Below are 25,239 nucleotides of genomic sequence, written 5' to 3'. Positions count from 1 at the left end.
TAAGGATTTAATTAGGATCCCTACATTCACTGCCTCTATATCTAAGAAGGGAGTTTTTGAAATTTCACCATCAGTTAAAGTCCCCAGGAAATAATTATTTCATCCAGGACACTTATATAGGACCAGCCACTCGCTGAGAAGAACCAAGGAGCAGACCCTCAGCTAGTGTAAATTGTCATAGAGTAGAACCTCAGAATTATGAACATCAGGGTTACAAATTGACCAGTCAACCACACATCTCATTTGGAACCAAAAGTATGCAATCAGGCAGCAGCAAAGAAAAAAAAGGCAAATACAGTACAGTACTGTACTGTATTAAATATAAACTACTAAAAAAATAAAGGGAAAGTTTAAAAAGATTTGAGAAGGTCAGGAAACAGTTTCTGTGCTTGTTTCATTTAAATTAAGAGGGTTAAAAGCAACATTTTTCTTCTGCATAGTAAAGTTTCAAAGCTGTATTAAGTCAATGTTCAGTTGCAAGTTTTTGAAAGAACAACCATAACGTTTTGTTCAGAGTTACAAACATTTCAGAGTTATGAACAATCTCCATTCCCCAGATGTTCGTAACTCTGAGGTTCTACTGTAGTTCCATCGAAGACAGTGGAGCCATAACCGTTTACACAAGCTTAGGATCTGAACCAAATACTTGCTGGGAAAAGCCAGGAGAAGAGAAAGTGGATGCACAATAACAGATTAATATTGCAATTTTCAAGGTGCCTAATCCTTTAACTCAATGGAAATTGGGCTAGTGATTCCCTTAGGTGCCTTGGAAATCCCAGCCTCAATCAACAAAGAAAACTGTTCAATTTTAAGCCAAACTATGCGGGGGACAAGGAGGTTAGAGAAAGAAGAACTAGCTGTGCATTTTGAGTTGGGGTGAAGCATCATACTTTGGATTTCAATAAAAATTGGTGACAAAAAATTAACAACATTGTGGAGTTTTGTACAAACTTAAAAAATTTGCAGGGTGACTCAAAGCTTTGCTCCACTGTCAAGGATCCATCGTGATTTTTTTTTTAATGAAATGTAAGATAAGTTTGCTGTTCAAGCCCTCCACTCACCCACACATGCTTATGACTTGAGACAAAACTATCAGGAGAGCTTGAAATTCAGATGAAGGTCTCTGTACAATTCAGTTAATTTAAAACTCTAGGGGAGGATTCAGCCCACTGGGCACTGGTCAGTTAAGTACCTTTTGTAGAAAAAAGGTAGCAAAGAATAAAAAAAACCCAAACCCAAACATTAATTACACATTAGCATCACTTCACACTTACTGACCCACACAGTCTGTTAGATTCTTCACACCTTGATTGTATTTTACAGAACATTTTCCCAACATGCTGTACAAAAAACAATCACAGTTCCCACTCTCTCCTCTCCTAGACAAATGTCTCTTCTGCAAATGCCACTTTCTCACACTCTTCTGGAGATACATCCGTGTGTGGTTGGCTTTTGAGCCACTCCACTCTGCCCCGGATGAGTTCGCTCTCCACAGCTTCTGCATCCGCTGCATGGCAGTTCTTAGCCTCATCGTGCTTGAAGTATTCCCTGACGGTGTTGCGGATGGAGGCTGGGAGGATGATGCGGATAGTGTGGCTGAAGGCGTTGACGCTTTTCCTGTGGCTTTTGGCAGATGCCACTTGCTGAGCATCGTCCATCAGCCCCTCTGCAGGGGGAATGCTTTGGGGAGTCTCTTTGCACTCCACCTGCAGCCGCTGGCTCGTTGCTTCATGATGGTATCTCCTGGAGACAGACTGCAGCACCAAAGGGGTGTTCTGCCCATAAAACACTGTCTGGGGTATATGGACTCTTACTGTTTGTTGACTCTTGGACTTGTTTTGGTCACTGCTGCTGTTTGATTTGGTGCTATGGACGCTCACTGAGAAACCCTCATCCTCCTGTTCCATTGGAGACCCCTGTGGGCTTCCTTTATTTGGGGCCATGTAAAAGGTTATCTTGGTGCGCTTCAGGCTTTCCTGCCTGGGAGGGGAAACCTCCGGGCCTTTTATCTCAATGTGCTTAACTGATTTCTCCCTGGGCCCTTGCTGGCCAATCGCTGATGAGCTCTCATTGGTTGGGATATGAGTGGGGGGGTCTATTTTACATTCAGACTCCTTGAAATAACATTGGTTTCTGAGAGCTTGTCCAGAGCCCCTGGCACATTTCACTTGTCTTTCCTCTTCCTCCCAGTCACTCTCATTTAACAGGCTTCCCATGGCTGCCCCATTGATGGGCACAAAGCCCTTCACTTCCCCAATGGTATGACTGCTCCCCATGTCCCTCTGCTCAGACTTGCTCCATGAGTCCAAGTCACAAGGGTTCAAGGGCAAAGGAGATATCAAGGGCTTTTTCCATTCTTTCAGGGACCTCTGTGCTGTCTTTGGAGACAAGGCGTGGAGTCGGGTGGAAGTGCCAAACATGAAAGGCAGGGAGGAGACATCTGTGGGGCTGAAGGCTGAGGACTCAGAGCAGTAGGAGAAAGCACTGTCTAAGGAGCTTAGTGAGGATGCTGAAGGGGAAGTGGTTGTCGAGGAAAGGCTGGAGAAGCTGGACCTGTTGGACAGGCTGGTTTTCTGAAGGCTGAGCTTCTTCACCCTAGAGCTGGTCTGAGGTGATTGACAGAAATTCTGCCTGGTCTTATTCAGCCCAGGGCTCAGGCCCTCATCAATCAGCTTCTGACTCTCCAGCTGCAGCTGCTTGAGCCTCTGGATGTAATCATTGTGACTATGCATGATGGTGGCATCACAGCTGGACTGGCGAGCCACCGGCTCATGGCACTGGGTGGGGAGCTGAGAGCTGAGGCAGACACTGGGCTCAGAAGAGCACCGATCCCTCGCAGGACTCAGTGAACGTATCGAGTCAATGGAGCAGAAGGAGCCCTCTTCCTCGAGGAGGTCATAGCTGTCTGCACTGGCATTCTTCCTGGTTTTGCTTTGGTAGCAGGCAGTGATCTCACTAAACAGATCCCAGTCTTCCTGCTCCTCTTCAAGTAACAAACCACTGGATGGGTCAAACATGGAGACGGCTTCCGGCACGCAATGATGGTTTGGTCTTTCCTGGTCACAGGCAGCAAACTCCATCTCATCAGAGGAATCAGTGTGCTGAGCCACGCCAATACCTGGGGAAGACATGCAGAGAGAATGCAAATTAACTCTTTGCAATTCTACAGAAATGCACATAATTATCTGTGTTCCTATCTACCTGCCAAAGTGCCTATCAGCTAGGTACCAAAGGGTATGTCTGCACTTAGAGCTGGAGGCGATATCCAGCTTGAGGAGACAAACCCATGCTAGCTCTGATTCAGCTAGTGCGCTAAAAATAGAGGGTAGCTGTGGTGGTGTGAGCGACAGGAAAGGCCAGCTGTCCTGAGTGTGTGTCCAGCATCGCAGATTCTCACCCCCCCAGCTCAAACTGCAGCCATACTCTACTGCATTTACTACTACAACTGAAACAACCCAGTACCTGTTCTTTGCAGATCTTCAAGTGCTTTATGAATGTTAATTAATTAATTAATTCTCACAAGACTTCCGTGAGGCAGAAAGAGAATTATCCACCATGTTTTACAGTTGGGGAAACTGAGGCCTGGATTGGGGAAATGATTTTCTCAAGGCTACCCGGCAAGTCTGTGGCAGAAGTGGAAATGGAACCCCAGAATCCTGGCTCACAAGACTCAAGTTCTCATCATTAGACCACAGTCTGTGTGTATTCAGTAGAGGCAAATGGATCCCTTTAAATTCTGACCTACCAACTCTAATTTTAGAAAATCGGTTTAAACTGTTTCACTTAAAAAAAAAAAAGCTGTTGGGAAATGGTGCTTGCTCCATGAATTCTGAGGCAAATTGTCTGTCAAACCTGGAGGAGCTGGAAACAGCAGCAGGGTAATGGAGAAGGGGGAAGCCAGCCAAATAGGGATGCATATCCGAGGTGCTGTGCCTGCATCCTCCAATGCCCTCATCAAAACATAGGTAGGAAGTAGGGGGAAAGGACTGGCTGAGAAGGAGTCCGCTCTTTTAGTTTTCACTGGACAAGGAGTGTGGGAATTGTAGCCTTCTTTGTAAGAGGCATTTGACAGTGGTTGTGACTGACCAGACATCTCTGGGGAAGTGCCACAGCCTTACCCAGGAAATCCTCAGAGCTTTTTGACTTTTCTTTGTCTGGTCTTTGAAACAGTGAAGTGATGTCACCTCCAAAAATTTCTGCTGAGTTTTCAATCAGGAACTGCACTAACATGGCCACCTGCCAAAGGAGAGGAAACACTAGGGTTAGTTCGGAGAAAATATATCCACCTCTATTATCCTCCAAGACAAATTAGCCCAGGGAGAAAATATGATGATGCCTTTCTCTGCACAAATGCAACACTTAATCCAGAAGCTTCTTTTTGGCTCAGAAAGCTAGGAAGCATCTCTTCTAGCTTGGATGCTTGTGTATTAGTCATAGCCAGAGGCAAGAAGCTGGACTAAAGAAGGGTGAGCTGATACAGCAAATCCTGTGGTCCTAATTATTATTGTCATCATCTCACAGGCAATATGTGTCATGATGTTAGATTTGTTCCTCTCTGCAGGATAGTGCCACCATTATTAGATATTCTAGATGGGGACACAGTTCGAGATGCTAAGTGCCCTCCTAGCCACTCCCAGCACAAGACGTCCAGCAGGGAAGTCCATTTGTTAGAGCAGATCATAACTTCTTTTGGTGCCTCCATCCCTGGAGAACCTTGGTGGTCAAGTCACCCCACAACAATCTGCACAGGGTGGTGAGGCTAAAGGGGGGTAAATTACTACTTATCTAAAGTAGTTTAACCCTATAGTTCCTTTGTAGGCTGCAGAGGAATATGTCATAGGAGACGGGAAGAAAATCATGGGCTGAATCCCACCAAGAGTTACCTTTTTTGTAGACCTGCTTTCCTCTTCAGGCCCAGTGGGGCTAGGAAGCCATAGCATGTTGGGAGCTATGCAAAGAGCCAGGTTAAATGCATTCATCTGATTCTCCCCTGAATTCTGCTCAATCTGATGCAGGACTCCGAACAGGTGTCTGAGTAAAATGAGGTTGGCTTCTGGGAGCTGCTTCACCAAACTGTCCAGGGAAAAGAAACAAAGCAAAACAAGGAGCTTGTAAAACCTGGTCCCCAAAAATGACAATTGACTTTCAAAAGCCCTGCCTATACTACAGGTACAATGGCATTTTTGTAACCTGTTTATGACACACTCAGCTGACCCCTCTACAACAAATAGGATTGAGTTACATTCACCATACAGTTATGTCACTATCATGTTTGTGCATTCACACCTACCATGCTGTCTAATGCATTCTGGGAAAATTTGGACTTCAGTCCATAGGACCTCTGCAGATGCTGGAGGACATACATACAGACTAATGCCAGCAGCACAAACAGTGATGCATTTTGCTAGGACTTATGGTACAGAGATCTGAGGGGAAGGAGGACCAGCCAAACTTACCGTTTAAACCCCTTCCCCTGTGCTCAACCAGGTATAGGAAGAGATTTGATATATAGGTTATGCCCATGTGATGCTAATGGACAATTACTGCTCAATGTGCCTGTCTGAGGCAGGTAAATAAACTCATCAGGTCCTGATACTATGTCTAGCAGGCTACTCCTTCCTGACTATCACACTGATGTGGCTATCATTTTAACTTTGTGCATGCAAGAAAGAACCACCACAGTTAAGCATCTAATTCCATTTATACCCAATGGTACCACTGAGATCCAAATCACTGTCTTTTCTTTGCTTGAATTCTAGTAATTATGGCTGATCATCAGAAAAAAATTTTTTTTTGGTAGGGGGCAGGGCAGAGGTTTGGTAAAGAAAAAAATCTCATGAACAATTTTGTCAAAAATGTCAACATCTTTCACTAAAAAATTGTTTTGACGAAAATGTTCTGACCAACTCTGCTAGCAACTGGCATTCATAGGCATCAGCAGCCAGTGGATCAAGAGGAGTGAGCTGGACTAGAGCAATATGAGGAGTCTCTTAGAACATGGTAACTATGCTGTATGGGTGGAAATGATACATGCCTCCTCAAGAGAGACACAGTGGGACATTTACATACCTTTTGATGGCTTCAATCTTATGCCCTCGATTTACTGTGTCCACGGCTTCCATCCACAGCCCGTGCATGTCTGAGGATAGAACACTATCAGGTATATTTCGTAGAAAATCCTGAATTAAATATATATACGCAGAGTAGTCTGGTCAGTTTTGAATCGTTTGTTTCATGATGCATAAACGTTCATTTTTATTAAACATAAGATAAAATGAAATGTGACACAAATCAATTCCCACAAGGCCTCCCTGCTCCCCATGCATGCAGCACTGCAAACAGACCTGGTCTGTGTATCGTAGAAGGAAAAGGACCATCTAATCCATCCATTGGCCAGAGCTGGATTATTCTTCATAGTACTGTACATTTGCCACAGGTTTGTCTAGTCCATATTTAAATGTCCAAACAATGGGGTTTCTACCACTTCCCTTGGGATACTATTCCACAGCCTAATATATGGCTTGAATTGGAATCAGTCTGAATGCCCTCCTCAAGCAAACAGTGACCTGGGGAGATTTCTACCCTGTAGGCTGGCCAACAAGTGGAGAACTGGGAACATATTTCAAGTGCAGGCCTGAACTATTCTCATCTCATTTACACCTCAGTCCTCTAGTGCCTTCCCACAAGTTCTTCCACAATTCACTGGGAAATAATTCACAGAGCAGCTCCGCTTGCTGTAGCACAAAGAACTCCCCAAAGTCCTAGCGACATACACCAATGAAAGCAGTGCCGTGTGGACACAGCAGCTCAAATGTTGTACTGCAGTCTGGCTGCTTGCATTTGAGCTAGGTTAACTTGACAGGAATAACTTGAATGTAGGTAATTCAAGTTAACTCTGCAGTGCAGACATAGCCCTGATCCATTTAACCCCTTGCTGTCTGAGGTTCTGCTGTAGTTTTGCATTAGAACAAGGATTCTCAAACTGGGGATCGGGACCCCTCAGGGGGTCAAGAGGTTGTTACATGGGGGGTTGTGAGCTATCAACTTCCATCCCCAATCCCGCTTTGCCTCCAGCATTTATAATGGTCTTAAATATATAAAAAGTGTTTTTAAGTTATAAGGGGGGTGGGGTCGCACTCAGAGGCTTGCTATGTGAAAGGGGTCACCAGTACAAAAGTTTGAGAAGCACTGCATTAGAAGGTACAAAAAGGGATACTGGCCTGAGGGCAATATTCCTTTCTGCATGTTAAAGACCATTAAGGCAGCAAATCTCCATTCATGCAGGGGTACATCTCCTTTCTTACATGTACCCAGCCATGAGATGGGGGCGGCGTATGCAGAATGTGCCCAATTAAAAATGCTTTCCCCTGGCTGGCAGGATCATGTTACTTCCCTCACTGAATGCAAAGTGCTGTGCTAGGGTATGGTTTTAGCCCAGAGGGCAGTATTGCTTGGAGTAACTTACAGTGATGACTGCTGCAGCCACAAAGACTGACTCGCCATCCACCTGGACATCATCTCCAGAGTTCAATTTCTCTTTCAGTTCCTTGCAGATCTTGGCATTGGCGGAGCGCCTGAAAATGCCCCTTGTGGAGGGACCTTCATGGTACAGCAGAAGCAGCATGTCCTAGGAGAAAGCCCAGCCCCAAGATAGATTTAAAAGGGTTTATCATCTGAACCCATATTGTGTCAGACCTCACAAACTAAGCAGGGCTAAGGCTGGTTAGCATTAGATAGGAGATCCTCAAGGAAACCTAGATGGTACAGGAAGTGCTATGGGTGACTCTGTAGGGGATGCTTTTGTTCATGATTTTGAATGAGTACTGAATCAATGTTATCGCACAGCAGAGGACTACTCCTCCTCCCCCCATACACACCTGGGTGATGGGAGCCTCAGAGATACCACATATGACTGAGACAGAGGTGGGTTGATAGATGATATAGTCAAACTCATGCTGGGATTCATGACATAACCACCCTCTTACCATAATAGGCTTGGGGAGGATTCCATCGGGACACACAGAGGACAAAGACAGGCCGAAGAGTTTCCGTGGAGTGGGGGGAGAATGTGATGCTGGGCTGCCTGTGGGGGTGGTGGTGGTCCGGCGCAAAGCCCAGTCAATCAAAGATTTCTTCCTCTTGGTGTGCTTCTGCAAGGATTCTGAAATAGCCAAGAGCCCCTTGCGTTACAGTGTGCTCATTGTGCAAGGACTGTGCATTAGCCACGGGGTGGGGGTTAGAGTCATGCAGATGGGTTTATATCTATTACAGGGACATGTAATGTCAAAGTTTCTATGCCATGGACTGGAACTATATGGGAGTCTTGACTGGGAGAAGTCTCTTAAATCCAGTGGGCAGAGTAAGGTCAGTCACCCAATGAAAACCCACAGGGCAAGTAGTTTACAAACATGCCATCGCATAGACAGCATCTAGCACGATAGGGCCCATTCTTGGCTGGCCCTTTGGCACTACCATAATAAACGTTAGTAATGATAACAACAGTCATTTATCTGCAGCGAAGAAGGACTGCGCCGCCTTAATGCTGGGGACGCCATTCAGTCACATGTCTCCTTACTGCAGTGCAGCGAGTAGCTTGGGGCTGGGCATATTCCCTAGCACTTTGAGGGCTGAATGTTCCAAAGGAGTTAGCCGCTGTGATGCAGTGTGCCACGATGCGTCACTTTTAGGGGCTTGGGGAAATCACTGCTATTCACAACGCCCAAGTTAGGTGCCTAGGCTCCTATACAGTGACGGGGGAGAGCTAGCCACCTTAGAATGCAAGTCACAAAAGCCAGCAGGTTGGGTGGGGAGCCAGTGGCGGGGGGGGGCTTGGTACTAATCTCCACCTCTTTCTAAGAGATAGGTGCCTAAGTCCAAGCTGCAGGGAGATGCCTAACTCTGTTCCTGATTCTTAGCTGGGAACCTCCTTTTGATTTAAGGAGCCTGTACCATCTTAGCAACACGCAGGTGGGAGATGGAGGAGAGGAGGAGCCCAGTGGTCAGGGTACTCTCCTGGGATGCGGGAGATCAACAGTTCAAGTTCCCCTCTTTGAAGAGGGATCTGCCACCTCTCAAGTGAGTGCCCTACCCACTGGGCTGTGGGATATTTTACATATACAGGGAGTCCTTCAGTCTCCCAAGTAGAAGCTGTTGCACTGTGGGTTAATAATGTTATTGGGGAGAGAGGCTACTGCATCATGTAAGCTCACCTAAGGGGGGTGGACCTGGTAGGCAGCCCCTGAGCACACCTATCAGATCAGGTGAGTTAGGCTGGCAAGTGCCTCTCTTCCCCTGTTTTGGGAATCGCTCCAGGACTTAGTTGGGAGACAGGCCCCTGAATGCCCACAGGCAGGCAACCATGCATATGCCCAGAGTGAGAAATATAGGCACCTAGGGAACTTTAGTGCAAAAACTTAGGTGGTAGATGAGTTTAGGCACTTTCAAGGTTCAGCAGGAGTTTTGTTCATCACAGTGAACCCGAAATTGGAACTTAGGCGTCTAAAACACGGACTTCAGCACCTAACTTCTTTTGTGCATTCAGCCCTGAGTGATTAACTTCTTCTATCTGTTGGTGACAGGGCCGGCTCTAGCAATTTCGCCGCCCCAAGCATGGCGGCATGCCGCGGGGGGCACTCTGCCGCTCGCCAGTCCTGCGGCTCCAGTGGACCTCCCGTAGGCGTTTCTGTGGACGGTCAGCTGGTCCTGCGGCTCTGGTGCAGCTCCACAGGCGTGTCTGCGGGAGGTCCACCGGAGCCGCGGGACCGGCGGACCGTCCGCAGCCACGCCTGCGGCAGCTCCACCAGAGTTGCCTGCTGCCCTCCCAGCAACCGGCGGAGCGCCCCCTGCGGCATGCTGCCCCAAGTACGCGCTTGGCGTGCTGTGGCCTGGAGCCGGCCCTGGTTGATGAATATGTTATCTGTGAATCATCTTTTTTATTACGTGTGCAGCTCTACAGAGGGTCAAATAATATTCATCTAAGAAACTACTGGCGCATTTTTTGTCAATTGGCAAATAAATTTGTCATGGATAATTCTTGTATCATTTGAATGGCTCTAACATGGCTGTTATTACATGCTGAGTTCAAGGCATCGGTAAACCATTAGCCAGTCAATAAACAAAGACCTCAGAGACAACATGTCTCCTATGCTTCTTGGGAAGACCTGGTCAGAGAGCTGTATATGGTCTCTTTGGTGACACTGTGTGTGGAGCATAGCAATTCATCCAAGGGGATCGTAACTTTCTTTTGAATGCTAACCAAGTACCTAAAATTTGGTAATGAGAGCCAAAGTAATGGTTAAGGGGGAAGTCCTGCTACCACTGAAGTCAACGTATGTTCAGAGGGACCAGGAACAGGCTCTGATTTATGAAGTGACAAAATCAACCCTCCTTTCACTGCAGATATAGTCAAGCTGAGAGTGTCTCTCTAAAATAAAAACATAATGCAACAGAAAGTCAGCAACTGCCACAGGGAGAGCTCCCAAGTCCTTTGAAGGGACACATAGTATCATCTGGGCTCTCACCTCTCCTCAGCTGCCTTGGAGCTTGGGGCCTGGGTTTCAGGATGAACTGACACTGCCTGTCCTTGGGAAGCTGATCCAAGATGGCAGCCTCTGTCCCATCAGCTAGGAGTGTGTTGTTGTTGGTTCCTTGGTGTTGGTCAACAGAATCTCGGAGGCAGCTCAGTATGATGCTGAAAGGATGCTCATGACCTGTTGCGACAAGAGCCACAGAAAGACCAGGTGAGGATGCAGAACTCATGAATTTTATGCTGTGAAAGCAATTAGGGGACCCAGTTTGGTTTATAGTTGTCAGACATCCACATCTCTCAACTTCCACAGCAGTGAGTTGGTGGCAATCTCATCAGAGTCCAAGGACTGAATGGGCCATGGAGACTGAGCCCTGCTATTACTCCTTGATGTGCTTTCCTCTAGGTCAGAGGTGAGGTGCACTGCTGAGTGGCAAGGATTTGGGGAAGCCAATTGGATCTGCTGTGCCAATGCTGCACATGCTCTGGGGTAAAGAGAAAAGTTTGGCTGAACAGGGTTTCAGCCTAGAAACTTGCACGAGCGCCAGTGTTCTCTCTAATTTTTCCCACTAATGTGCGGAATGAATTTTGTTATGTGCACCAATATGGAGGTCATGTGTGACAAATCACCTCCTTATTGGTGCACATAACAAAATTCATGTGGTGGGGGTGTGGCTGAGGGGTTTGGAGTGTGATAGGTGGCTTAGGCCTGTGGCAGAGGATTGAGATGCAGGGGAAGAGAGGGCATGAGGACTTTGGCTGTGGGTGAAGGCTCTGGGGTGGGGCTGGGGATGAAGGGTTTGGGGTTCAGGCTGCACCGGGGCTACAGGGGGGAAGAGAGGACTCCCCCCAGCTCTCTGTCCCCGCAGCAGCACCTGAGCTGGGGCAGATAGGTGCCTCTCCCTGCCACAGTAGCTCCAGGGCTGGTGCCGTGGGATAGGCACCTCTCCCCTGGCTGCAGCAGCTCTGGGGCGGAGCTGGGTTGGTTGGGGCTGGGGGAGGAGAACCTCTCCCTGCTGTGGTAGGTCCAGGGCTGGAGGAGAGGTATCTCTCTTTACCGCAGCCGAGTGCCTGCGTGGGGCTTAATAGGCTGCTGCATGGCCACGCAGCTTAGAGGGACATTAGACGAGAACGACATTCAGTAGGGGAAAAGAAATCTAACGAAAAATGGAGAAGGATAAAAGTGAAGGTTCAGTTGCTTTTTCAGATGTGAGAAGTTGCCTTGAAGAACACAGATAGGAGTGTAAAGATCAATGCAGCAACTCTTAGATTTAAAATGATATGCTGGATGGCCTCACTAGGCATTCATGCCTCAGCCTTCCCAAATCTGAATACAGAGGAACACATCATTATTAAGATTTGAATTACAGTAGTGCTTAGAGGCACCAACTAGGATTGGGCCCTGCTGTGCTAGGCCTGCATAAAATGCATAGTGAGAAATGAACCCCATTGTGAAGAGTTTACAGTTTAAATATAACCCACACACCTCCTGGGTGTGGTGTTCTGTCCCCTCAAGTGACACTGAGACCACTTAGAGAGAGATTAATGAGTCTACTCTACAGCCCTAGCCAAGTGCCATATGGCTTGAGGCTCATGCATTTATCTCCAGAGGCCCCAGGTTTGAGTTACATGAACAGATAGGACGGACAAGGGTGGGAGGGAAAACAGAAAGGCAAAGTGACTTGTCCAAGGTCACACAGCTGGCCAGTGGCAGAGCTGGGAATAGATCCCCCTTCTCTCCTGACTCTCAGTCCAGTGCACTATCTACTAACCACACACCCCTCCCTGAGGCACACATTCTGAGCTTGTTTATTTGTAGTGGCAGTGGAAAGTGGAATGTTTACTTTAAGACCTTCCTGGGTTTGGTAACCCATTGTAATATTGGCCGTTGGAGATATGAAAAAGGTTCCTGAAGGATGGAGGCTGACTCTTGCTGAGTGTGTGAGCACGTGTGTATGTATGCACTGAAGGATGGGGAGAATTGTTTTCTTAATGGTTTCACATTATCAGATGTGAATACAATCTCATTTGGAAAGACAATATAATTTTATTTACTTTAAACAGACACCAAAGGGACATGCATCAAGCTTGATCCATCTACCTTTGGGCACACATTTGTGTTTTTATGGGGGTGTCACTATTTACATCCCCCCCCCCAAATATGTCAGGACTGTTTTTAAAATCAATCAATCAGTCAAAATCCACCAGCCCAATGTTCATTAGTCACCCTAGATAACACTCTATGTGCACCCCTCTATGTAACAAACCAGAATGTGTGTCCCTCTACCAGGGCTGGCTTTAGGCCTATTCCACCAATTCCCCCAATTGGGCCCCGCACCTAAGAGGGCCCTGTGCCCAGTGAGAATCTCTTCCCTGGCTAGAGGCACCTTTTTAATTTTTACTCACCTGGCGGCGCTCTGGGTCTTCGGTGGCACTTTGGTGGCAGGTTCTTCGCTCGCTCTGGGTCTTTGGCGGCACTTCAGTGGTGGGTCCTTCGCTTGTTCTGGGTCTTCGGTGGCACTTTGGCAGTGGGTCCTTCACTTGCTCTGGGTCTTTGGTGGCGGGTCCTTCAGTGCCGCCAAGGACCTGGAGCGAGTGAAGGACCTGTCGCCGAAGTGCCGACAAAGACTCGGAGCACTGTCCAGTGAATACAGCCCCTCATGTTTTTTAACATGTTTTTTTTTTTAAAAAAAGAACAGGAGTACTTGTGGCACCTTAGAGACTAACAAATTTATTTCAGCATAGGCTTTCGTGGGCTGAAATATGCTGAAGTATGCTGAAATAAATTTGTTAGTCTCTAAGGTGCCACAAGTATTCCTGTTCTTTTCGCAGATACAGACTAACACGGCTGCTACTCTGAAACATTTTTTTTTTTAGTCATCCCTGCTAGGGGCCTGTTGAAACTGTTTGAACTGGGCCCCGCACTTCCTAAAGCCGGCCCTGCCCTCTACTCACAAGCTACCCTACTACAGCAATCCAGTGTGTGAATTCTTGTGTTCACGAGGTATTCTACAGTCAACCAACTGGTGTACATAGCCTATACTAACGTTCATTATCCTGTGCTCACACACTGTTTACTTTAAACAGACGCCAAAGGGACATGCATCAAGCTACTGTTGGGCACACATCTGAGTTTTTATGGGGGTACATATCCTATACTAACGTACACTACCCTGTGTTCACACGCTACTCTACAATAAAAATCCAGCAGGTGCTTCCCTTCACTAATGACCATAACAAGTAAGCATGCTCAGACAGCACTTGCGAGAAAAACCAACAATCACAAACCAATGTGTGCTGCTAAGTACTCATAAACAACCCTACAATACAATCTTATGATGATAACAAGCTCTTAAGAGCAAGCCTGCAATAACAAACCAGTGCGTTCAAGCCCTAGAGGAGAATGAATCCAGAAAGGAAACCACATCTCAATTTCAGTAACAGTGGGAAAGTAACTACTTTTTAAAATGATGAAATACTCATTAGAGAGAGAAGGTGGGTGAGGTAATATATTTTATTGGACCAGCTTTTGTTGGTGAGAGAGACGAGCTGTCAAGCTACATAAAGCTCTTCTTCAGGTCTGGGAAATGAAGAAGAGCCCAGATTAGCTTGAAAGTTTGTCTCTCTCACCAGCAGAAGTTGGTCCAATAAACAGTATTAACTCACCCACCTTGTCTCTCTAATGTCCTGGGGCCAATACTTCTGCAACTATGCTGCATATGAAATACATTTTGACAGGCATCACTGGAAGCTGACTGTATCCAAGTGCAAAATTTATCCATTGGGGTATCACTGAAGCCATTACATGTTATGGTTGAACCTCAAAAGATTTAACCTAGGTAGCTAATCACCAATTTAGCCCTCAGGGTATTGGTCAAAATATTGGATGTGATGCTTGGACCTTAAAAAGTTCTGTTCAGATATGCAACCCGCAGTTTAGATCAGTGCTTCTCAAAGTTGGGCCGCAGCTTGTTCAGGGAAAGCCCCTGGCAGGCCGGGACAGTTTGTTTACCTGCTGCATCCGCAGGTTCGGCTGATCGCGGCTCCCACTGGCCATGGTCACCGGTTCAGGCTAGTAGGGGCTGCGGGAAGTGGCATGGGCCAAGGGATGTCCTGGCCGCCCTTCCCGCAGGCCCCATTGGCCTTGAGCGGCGAACCGCGGCCCGTGGGAGCCGTGATCAGCCGAACCTGCAGATGCAGCAGGTAAACAAACCAGCCTGGCTGACCAGTGGGTTTCCCTGAACAAGCAGTGACCCGACTTTGAGAAGCACTGGTTTAGATGCTTTAGAGCAACTTTGATCTGGACATTGTAACATGCAATAACACAGAGTGATTCTTTGTTCCCTCCCCACTGCTAGATCACATATAGAATTCCAACTGTGTTTACGAGAGTAGCACAAGGGCAGCCTGTCTCTTTCAAAAGGATCAGTACTTCATAGCTCTGGTCATGTTAAAAGTATCAGGAGGACAGTGTACCTTCTGGTATTTTGGGGATTCTGATCTCTGATAGGAACCGCAAAGATCTGAACATATATTAAAATAAAACCTAAAACAAATAACCAAAGTTTTTTGAACTTCAGAAAAAGTTCAGGTTGGGTTTGATTCTTATTTTATCCAAATGGCCCTTCCCTAAATATGATTCTATCACAGCGTCATACATAATAATAGAATTTGTTATGAATTGCTATGGGAAAGATTGGAGAGACTTGTTTCATACACTTTGCCAAAGTAAATACCCTGTCTAATTTTAATTGTACATTTAATCTTACTTCACTGTCTTGTTTTTGCCAATGATGCAAATATGAAAAAAATATATTTTTGCAAACTTCAGCTTCGGTACTTTCTAAGATTAATGCCTGGAATTAATAAGACAAAAAACTGTGTTTTATTTTGTTTGGTTGTGATATATTTCTGAAATCATCTCACGTAAAGCCCTGATAGTGCCCTGGCTCTGAAACCCCAATATGAACATTTATTTTCCTTCCAACCTCCCAAAGTTTTTATAATCTAAACAGAAATTTTTTTTTTAAAAAAAGGAACTTTTCAAGTAAACAATTTGCAAAGGACAATTCCCCAAATGCCCTGTGTCTCCTTGTGAGATTAGAGTGGGTATTCAGACTAAAGCAACACAAAAAGCCTTGTGAAATGAACCGTCTACTTAATGGGCTATGACCTCTTGCCTGAAAAACAATTTCTTTAAATCTGAGTTGGACTGCTTCAAAAAATAAATACCAAACAAGAAACATTAATACTTTGGGCTCTTGATAGCAGGCTTAAACATCACCAACAAATACATTTTAAAACACTTCTTCCTTCACTTACCTACCTGCCAAGACCTGCTTCCCCTGCAAGATTGAAAGCCATTGCTACCATTTAACACAACATGCTAAATGCAGTCCTTGTTATGCTTTAGGTGTTAGGGTGTGATTTGCTCCCCCAAGAAGTCAATAATAGCTGAAGGCACTCTGGACCTAGTGGGAGATGCTCAGCCCAGATTGATAGAGTCCAGTCTGGCAAGTCCTTTGTGTGTGTGTGGAGCAACCAACTGAAAGTGATAGACAGATGCCAAGAGCTTACACCCAGGGGTGCACAGCATTTCTTAACAATGGATTGTGAGTGCAACACTAGATCTTTAAAGAGTCAGTATGCAGGTTGAGATGGATTTTGCAAAGAGACAGAGATACTTCCCTTATTCATTGATCATCATCATCATCATCACTGACCTGCTACATCAGCACCTACATGCTGGCATACTTAAATGAAAAATGGAAGTGCTCTTACCAATAAGGGGATAAGCAAGGTCATCCTTTCCTGATATTACCCAGAGGTGGTAGTCACTTGATCTACCCTGTGGATTGAGGAAGAGAAGGGAAAAATATAAAAGGGACCAAGGACTGAAAAGAAGGACCAGAGCAGCTGGACACAGCACACAAAACAACTGGAAGAGGTAACAGTGGAACAGGCCAAGAGTCAGGAAATGAATAGCTGTAAACATCTGGGGAAACAACCTGGTTAAAAGTGACAAGCTCTCAGAATCTGTTTGTCTGACATGCAGAGGAAGGTTAAAGGTTCGGGAGAGGGAGAGAAAGGTACTCAGAAGGATGAAAACAAACTAAGGTTTCCCCAACATCCACATAGAAGGCTCAGATTCAGGATGTCTCTTGACATATTGATCAGACATCATCACTCAATTCCAAGACCTCTCAGGAACGGTGGCATTTACTGGCTACAAAAGGGCAAGTGCAACACTCAATAGGAGCTTCAAGTTCAGAAGGTTTCTATGTTTTGCCTTGACTGACATGTCAGGTTACAAATATTGCTATTCAAATTCACACAGACACAAGTATTTCCTAACCCCCGTCAGCTTGCATAATGAAGTGCAAGCAGGCTTGCATAGTATTTTGTGTTCACTCATTATGCAAGTTGAAGAAAGAGATGAAATATTCATTTCTGCCTTAGACTGCAAGCTCTCTGAGGCAAGGAACATGACTAGCTATGGCAGGGGTAGGCAACCTATGGCACAGGTGCCGAAGGCAGCACGCGAGCTGATTTTCAGTGGCACTCACACTGCCTGGGTCCTGGCTACCAGTCTAGGGGGCTCTGCATTTTAATTTAATTTTAAATGAAGCTTCTTAAACATTTTGAAACCTTATTAACTTTACCTACAACAATAGTTTAGTTATATATTATAGACTTCTAGAAAGAGACCTTCTAAAAACATTAGAATATATTACTGGCACGCAAAACCTTAAATTACAGTGAATAAATGAAGACTCGGCACAGCACTTCTGAAAGGTTGCCGACCCCTGAGCTATGGGTATGTAAAGTTGCATGTCAATTTATGACACCATATAAATGATTTTTTTAAATAATTAATAAGAATTGAGGCTTCACATATATGTATAGTCAAAGTGTTGCACAGCTACCCTTGGCATTAATCTGTTGGGATATTGTTTTGCCTCTCTTCAATATTGTGATGGACCACTACTGTTAGCAAAGGCTCAGCTGATACTAATAATGATTTGTTCAGTAATTTCACAGCTTTATTCATAACTGTTTGGAGATTCCTGGCCAAGATCAGCTCTGGTAGAAGTGGGTATAAATCTCTGGAATTCAATGGAGTTGCATCTACTTACACAAATTTGGTCCCTTACATGGAGGTGTGTTTTTATAAAGCTTTATATCTGCACAAACATATTATCTGTAGTCTGAAGAATACTAGTGTTCTAATGGCTAACTAGAGCCAGTCATTGTCCATTTTTACCAGACTTCATCATATCTGTACCGTACTGTAAAACAGATGTTACCAACTTTCCAACAGAATATCTGGCAAGATGTGCAGTGGCTACTTACAGGAAGTCCAAGCTGATTAGCTGTCCTCTTGATCACATTGTCTGCCGTTTCTGTGTTGGACACGTTTATTGTAACGGTCTAGGCAAGGAAGACAAAGAGTACTTAGAAAGCTAATGGGCTGGAAATGGCGAGGGTTGAGGTTTGGTAACATTGTCAGATGGCTTGAAAATCAAGGCAAGATGCTACTTTCTTGTAACCTGTTTAGGCAGAGTAGTGTCTGACATTGCCAAACATGAAGCAACGATAACACCATGAAGGTTAAGGTTTTACCACTAATTTATTAGCTTGATAATACACTGGTATTTTTACTGGACATGGAAGGTTTGGACCAAGCTGGGAATACAGTAGGATCATTCCTAAGCACAATTATATTACAATGGAACAACAATGCTCACCACCTTCTTTCTATCACTTTTTTAACATGGTACACAAAAATAACACAATGGAAATGCAAACCACAGAATCCCAGTGGGACTTAAACGTCATGCTGCTAGAGATGAAACCCAAACTGGCAGCTCCACTGTTAGCACAGGAGTGAAAGACAGTGCAGAACTCTAGCAATGCAATGGGATTTTGTAGAACTTAGTGACAGGAATATGAAAAAGGCAAGAAAATGCTCCAGCAGATAAACCGAGGTGACCCTGCCAATGAATCTACCAGGAACAAAGTATTCCATCTATTGCACCAGAAATGAGAGTTATTAGGCACTGCTCTGGTTGTAGCCACTAAAGATGAGGGGTAACACAAGGCAAAGAAATTAAAGCAGGTGGCCAAAAATAACCTCCAGAACTAGCTTTTTTGGTGACGCTAATTATGCCTGAGCCAACACTTCCTAATTTCCTGAATTGACCTGTCTCTGAAAGGGGCTCCCAATGGAAGAATCCAGAGGATAGATTGTGAGTCCTCTTTCAACACCCTCTCAAGTAGGGCCGAGTGGTCAGCCTGTGGCTCTGGAGTCACATGCAGCTCTTCAGAAGTTAATGTGCGGCTGCTTGTATAGGCACGGATTCTGGGGCTGGAGCTACAGGCACCAACTTTCCAATGTGCCAGGGGATGCTCACTGCTCAACTCCTGGCTCTGCCACAGGTCCTGTCCCCACTCCATCCCTCCCTGCCCCCTCCCCTGAGCCTGCAGTGCCCTTGCTCATCCCCCCTCCACCCCAGAGCCTCCTGCAGGCCACAAAACAGCTGATCAGGAGGTGTGGGGAGGAAGGGGGAGGTGCTGATTGGTGGGGCTGCCGGAGGGCATGGGGGGGTGATAGGGGGTTGCTGATGTATTACTGTGGCTCTTTGGCAAAGTACATTGATAAATTCTGGCTCCTTCTCAAGCTCAGGTTGGCCACCCCTGGTCTAGCTACTTTAGCAAGGATGCTGGATACATTATCAGCATAACAGCCTCCCCATAACCAATCTAGATCTCTATGCAGTGTTGGTCTGATGAGTAGGTTCTGAGTTTTACTCACAGAAGTACAGTTGTCAGCATCCAGAAGGAGGATTTGGACTGTTAGGTTCTTTGGATATTCATTCTGTTTCATTTCATTGATTTGCCTGAAAATCAGGGGTGGAAAAAACAGAAACAAACACATCATAACAGAGTTTGAGAAAATAACTACAGCAAATGCATCTTAACACCCAATAAGGCAACTATCAAAAAGTGACCTCTTCAAGTTGAGGGTGTTGGTTAGTCCCACAACAGGAGATCCAGATGGATGCTAACCTCACAGAGAACGGATTGGATATGACAAAAATCAGAATGTATTGTGGATTATTTGGAGAATAGAGGTGACCTAAGAGTTTCAACTGCCTCTAGGATAGCTTGGGAGATTGTTTGGACTATCTGGGCCAAACTCTGCTCTCAACAGAAGGAGCATAAGTGACTATGCTACTGGAGAGGAGATCCCAGCCTCCTGCTTGGGAAGTTAGTGCCTATGAGCAAGGAATTGAGAGGAAACAAGGCCTGTTGTGTTGAGGCAAATTGGTTTAGAAGATTTGTTCAATCCTAGAAGACTCATTATATCCACCCATCCACTTGTCCATCTGTGTTCAAAGGGGCTTTTTCAATATAGTCATGGATTCATAGAAGTGATGGGCTGAAAGGGATCTCGAGAAGTCAACAACTCCAGCCCCCTGTGCTGAGGTAGGACCAAGTAAACCTAGACCACCCTTGACCTGTGTTTGTCCAACCTGTTCTTAAAAACCTCCAGTGATAGGGATTTCACAACCTCCCTTGGAAGCCTATTCCAGAGCTAAAGTACCCTTATAGTTTGAAAGTTTTCCCTAATATCTAACCTGAATCTCCATGCTGCAAATTAAGCCCACTACTTCTTGTTCTACATTCAGTGGACAAGGAAAACAATTGATTTCTGTCTTCTTGATAACAGCCATTAACATATTTGAAGACTGTTATCAGGCCCCCCACACAGTCTTTTTTTTCAAAACTAAACTTAACCTCTCAGAAATGCTCCCAGTTCCATGCGCAGGGCCAGGTAGACAGACAGAGATTCAGAGTCTCAATGCTTGGATGAGATGATGGTGTAGAGAGGAGGGGTTTACATTCATTAGAAACTGGGGAAACTTTTGGGATGGGGGGAGCCTATACAGGAGAGATGGGCTCCACCTAAACCAAAGTGGAACAAGACTACTGGCACTAAACATTAAAAAGGTTGTAGAGCAGTTTTTAAACTAAGAGATGAGGGAAAGCCGACTGCTGCAGAGGAGCATGTGGATCAGACATAGACTTCTCTTAGGGGAGAGTCTGATGATAGAGAATCTCCAGGTTATAGTCAGGATAATGTAAAGGCCGGATCAGATGATAAACAGTCACATAAAAAAGAATCTGGCACATCAGAAAAGGGCAGACAAATAAACAGGGACAAGTTTTTAAAGTGCTTGTACACAAATGCCAGAAGTCTAAATAATAAGATGGGTGAACTAGAGTGCCTTGTGATAAAGGAGGATATTGACATAATAGGCATCACAGAAACCTGGTGGACTGAGAGCAATCAATGGGACACAATCATTCCGGGGTACAAAATATATCGGAAGAACAGAACAGGTCGTGCAGGGGGAGGAGTGGCACTATATGTGAAAGAAAATGTAGATTCAAAGGAAGTAAAAATCTTAAGCGAATCCACATGTTCCATAGAATCGCTATGGATAGAAATGTCATACTCTAATAAAAATAAAACATAAGGAATCTATTATCGACCACCTGACCAGGACAGTAATAGTGATGATGAAATGCTAAGGGAAATTAGAGATGTTATCAAAATTAAGAACCCAATAATAGTGGGGGATTTCAATTATCCCCATATTGACTGGGAACATTTCACTTCAGGATGATTTGCAGAGATAAAATTTCTCGAAACTTTAAATGACTGCTTCATGGAGCAGCTGGTACGGGAACCCACAAGGGGAGAGGCAACTCTAGATTTAATCCTGAGTGGAGCTCAGGAGCTGGTCCAAGAGGTAACTATAGCAGGACCGCTTGGAAATAGTGACCATAATACAATAGCATTCAACATCCCTGTGGAGGAAAGAACACCTCAACAGCCCAACACTGTGGCATTTAATTTCAAAAGAGGGAACTATACAAAAATGAGGGGGTTAGTTAAACAAAAGTTAAAAGGTACAGTGACTAAAGTGAAATCCCTGCAAGTTGCATGGGCCCTTTTTAAAGACACCATAATAGAGGCCCAACTTCAATGCATACCCCAAATTAAGAAACACAGTAAAAGAACTAAAAAAGAGCCACCGGGGCTTAACAACCATGTAAAAGAAGCAGTGAGAGATAAAAAGACTTCCTTTAAAAAGTGGAAGTCAAATCCTAGTGAGGCAAACAGAAAGGAGCACAAACACTGCCAGCTTAAGTGCAAGAGCGTAATAAGAAAAGTCAAAGAGGAGTTTGAAGAACGGCTAGCCAAAAACTCCACAGGTAATAACAAAATGTTTTTTAAGTACATCAGAAGCAGGAAGCCTGCTAAACAACCAGTGGGGCCCCTTGACGATCGAAATACAAAAGGAGCGCTTGAAGACGATAAAGTCATTGCGGAGAAACTAAATGGATTCTTTGCTTCAGTCTTCACGACTGAGGATGTTAGGGAGATTCCCAAACCTGAGCCAGCTTTTGTAGGTGACAAATCTGAGGAACTGTCCCAAACTGAAGTGTCACTAGAGGAGGTTTTGGAATTAATTTATAAACTCAACATTAACAAGTCACCAGGACCAGATGGCATTCACCAAGAGTTCTGAAAGATCTCAAACGTGAAGTTGCGGAACTATTAACTAAGGTTTGTAACCTGTCCTTTAAATCGGCTTCGGTACCTAATGACTGGAAGTTAGCTAATATAATACCAATATTTAAAAAGGGCTCTAGAGGTGATCCCGGCTATTACAGACCAGTAAGTCTGACGTCGGTACCGGGCAAATTAGTCAAAACAATAGTTAAGAATAAAATGGTCAGACATATAGAAAAACATAAACTGTTGAGCAATAGTCAACATGGTTTCTGTAAAGGGAAATCGTGTCTTACTAATCTATTAGAGTTCATTGAAGGGGTCAGTAAACGTGGACAAGGGGGATCCAGTGGACATAGTGTACTTAGATTTCAAGAAAACCTTTGACAAAGTCCCTCACCAAAGGCTCTTACGTAAATTAAGCTGTCATGGGATAAAAGGGAAGGTCCTTTCATGGACTGAGAACTGGTTAAAAGACAGGGAACAAAGGGTAGGAATTGATGGTAAATTCTCAGAATGGAGCGGGGTAACTAGTGGTGTTCCCCAAGGGTCAGTCCTAGGACCAATCCTATTCAATTTATTCATAAATGATTTGGAGAAAGGGGTAAACAGTGAGGTGGCAAAGTTTTCAGATGATACTAAACTACTCAAGATAGTTAAGACCAAAGCAGATTGTGAAGAACTTAAAAAAGATCTCACAAAACTAAGTGATTGGGCAACAAAATGGCAATTGAAATTTAATGTGGATAAATGTAAAGTAATGCACATTGGAAAAAATAACCCCAACTATACATACAATATGATGGGGGCTAATTTAGCTACAACGAGTCAGGAAAAAGATCTTGGCGTCATTATGGATAGTTCTCTGAAGATGTCCACGCAGTGCACAGAGGCGGTCAAAAAAGCAAACAGGATGTTAGGAATCATTAAAAAGAGGATAGAGAATAAGACTGAGAATATATTATTGCCCTTATATAAATCAATGGTACGCCCACATCTCGAATACTGTGTACAGATGTGGTCTCCTCACCTCAAAAAAGATATTCTAGCACTAGAAAAGGTTCAGAAAAGGGCAACTAAAACGATTAGGGGTTTGGAGAGGGTCCCATACAAGGAAAGATTAAAGAGGCTAGGCCTCTTCAGCTTGGAAAAGAGGAGACTGAGGGGGGACATGCTAGAGGTATATAAAAGCATGAGTGATGTGGAGAAAGTGGATAAGGAAAAGTTATTTACTTATTCCCACAATACAAGAACTAGGGGTCGCCAAATGAAATTAATAGGTAGCAGGTTTAAAACAAATAAAAGGAAGTTCTTCTTCAGACCGCGCACAGTCAACTTGTGGAACTCCTTACCTGAGGAGGTTGTGAAGGCTGGGACTATAACAATGTTTAAAAGGGAACTGGATAAATTCATGGTGACTAAGTTCATAAATGGCTATTAGCCAGGAAGGGTAAAGAATGGTGTCCCTAGCCTCTGTTCATTAGAGAATGGAGATAGATGGCAGGAGAGAGATCACTTGATCATTGCCTGTTAGCTTTATTCCCTCTGGGCACCTGGCATTGGCCACTGTCAGTAGACAGATACTGGGCTAGATGGACCTTCGGTCTGACCCGGTACAGCAGTTCTTATGTTTTTATGTTCTTTCCTCATAGGTCAGGTTTTCTAAACTCTTTATTATTTTTGTTGCTCTCCTCTGGACTCGCTCCAATTTGTCCACATCTTTGCTAAAGTGTGGTGCCCAGAACTGAACACAGTACTCCAGCTGAGGCCTCAGCACTGCCAACTAGAGTGGGACAGTTATCTTGTGTCTTATATACAACATTACTGTAATATACCCCAGAATGATATTGGCCTTTTTCACAGTTGCATCACATTGTTGACCCCTATTCAGTGTGATCCACTATCACCCCCAGATCCTCTTCAACAGTACTATAATCTAGCCAGTTACACCCTATTTTGAAGTTTTTCATTTGATTTTTCCTTCCTAAGTGAAGTACTTTTCACTTGTCTTTCCTGAATATCACCTTGTTGATTTCAGACCAATTCTCTAATTTGTCAAGGTTGTTTTTAATGCTAAACCTGCCCTCCAAAGCATTTGCAACCCCTCCTAGATTGATGTCATCTGCAAATTTTATAAGCATACTCTCCACTGCATTACCCAGGTCATTAATGAAAATATTGACTAATACCAGGACTGATCTCTGTGGTACCCCACTTGATACACCCTCCCAGTTTGACAACAACTCTTTGAGTCTGGTCTTTCAACCAGTTGTGCATGCACCTTATAATACTTTCATCTAGATCATATTTCCCTAGTTGGTTTATAAGAATGGCATGTAAGACTGTGTCAAAGCCTTAGTAAAATCAAGATATAGCATGTCTATTTCTTTTCCACTATCCGCTAGGTCAATAACCCTGTCAAAGAAGGAAATTAGGTTGTTTTGGCATTATTTGTTCTTGACTAATCCTTGCTGGCTATTCCTTATAATCCTATTGTCCCTTAGATGCTTACAAATTGATTGTTTAATTTGTTCCAATATCTTCTAATATCAAAGTTAAGTTTTCTAGGTGACACGTTGGAGGGACACATAGGGGGACACCATCTAAAGGGGGGCACACAACCTCCCATGTGACCTGCACATTAAGGACAGCTATAATATTCTGTTGTATCTGTCCCACTGATGACTGGAGATAATTTTTAAGTCTTCTGATGCTGGAAAATGAGTTCAGGATGATACAGGAACAGTAAGAAGGACATTTGTGGTACTCTATAAACATAATGCTTCCAGGGTACTGCAAATGATTCCAAGATCTCTTTCTTGATGGGTAACAGCTAATTTAGATACCATCATTTTTTATGTATTATTGGGATTATATTTTGCCACATACATTACTTTGCATTTAACATTGAATTTCATCTGCCATTTTGTTGCCAAATCACCCAATTTTGTGTGATCCCTTTGTAACTCTTTGAAGTCTGTTTTAGACTTAACTATCTTGAGTAATTCTGTATCATCTGCAAACTTTGCCACTTCACTGTTTACCCATTTTTGCAGATCATTTATGAATATGTTGAACAGCACTGATCCCAGACCAGTACAGACCCCGGGGGACATCTCTATTTACC

At 44.4% G+C, this 25,239-nt stretch overlaps 1 protein-coding gene across 1 annotated transcript in view; it reads right to left on the bottom strand.

Moving 5' to 3' along the window:
* Positions 1 to 513: 513 nt before the first annotated feature.
* Positions 514 to 25,239, bottom strand: part of LOC115657943 (rho GTPase-activating protein 20-like) — a 67,173-nt gene continuing 42,447 nt past the window's right edge. The window contains exons 6-15 of the mRNA XM_030576313.1: positions 19,341 to 19,425; positions 17,879 to 17,956; positions 16,307 to 16,373; positions 10,521 to 10,709; positions 7,986 to 8,161; positions 7,466 to 7,627; positions 6,070 to 6,179; positions 4,884 to 5,073; positions 4,119 to 4,236; positions 514 to 3,118 (exon numbers count right to left, since the gene is read on the bottom strand). Of these exons, the coding sequence (XP_030432173.1) occupies positions 1,380 to 3,118; positions 4,119 to 4,236; positions 4,884 to 5,073; positions 6,070 to 6,179; positions 7,466 to 7,627; positions 7,986 to 8,161; positions 10,521 to 10,709; positions 16,307 to 16,373; positions 17,879 to 17,956; positions 19,341 to 19,425 (2,914 nt within the window). The 3' untranslated portion in view covers positions 514 to 1,379. The remainder of the gene's footprint in view (positions 3,119 to 4,118; positions 4,237 to 4,883; positions 5,074 to 6,069; positions 6,180 to 7,465; positions 7,628 to 7,985; positions 8,162 to 10,520; positions 10,710 to 16,306; positions 16,374 to 17,878; positions 17,957 to 19,340; positions 19,426 to 25,239) is intronic.

This window comes from Gopherus evgoodei, chromosome 9, assembly GCF_007399415.2.
Source record: "Gopherus evgoodei ecotype Sinaloan lineage chromosome 9, rGopEvg1_v1.p, whole genome shotgun sequence".
Classification (NCBI taxonomy): domain Eukaryota; kingdom Metazoa; phylum Chordata; order Testudines; family Testudinidae; genus Gopherus; species Gopherus evgoodei.
Note: the sequence above shows the minus strand (reverse complement) of the source record. Positions and strands in the feature narration are given on the sequence as shown.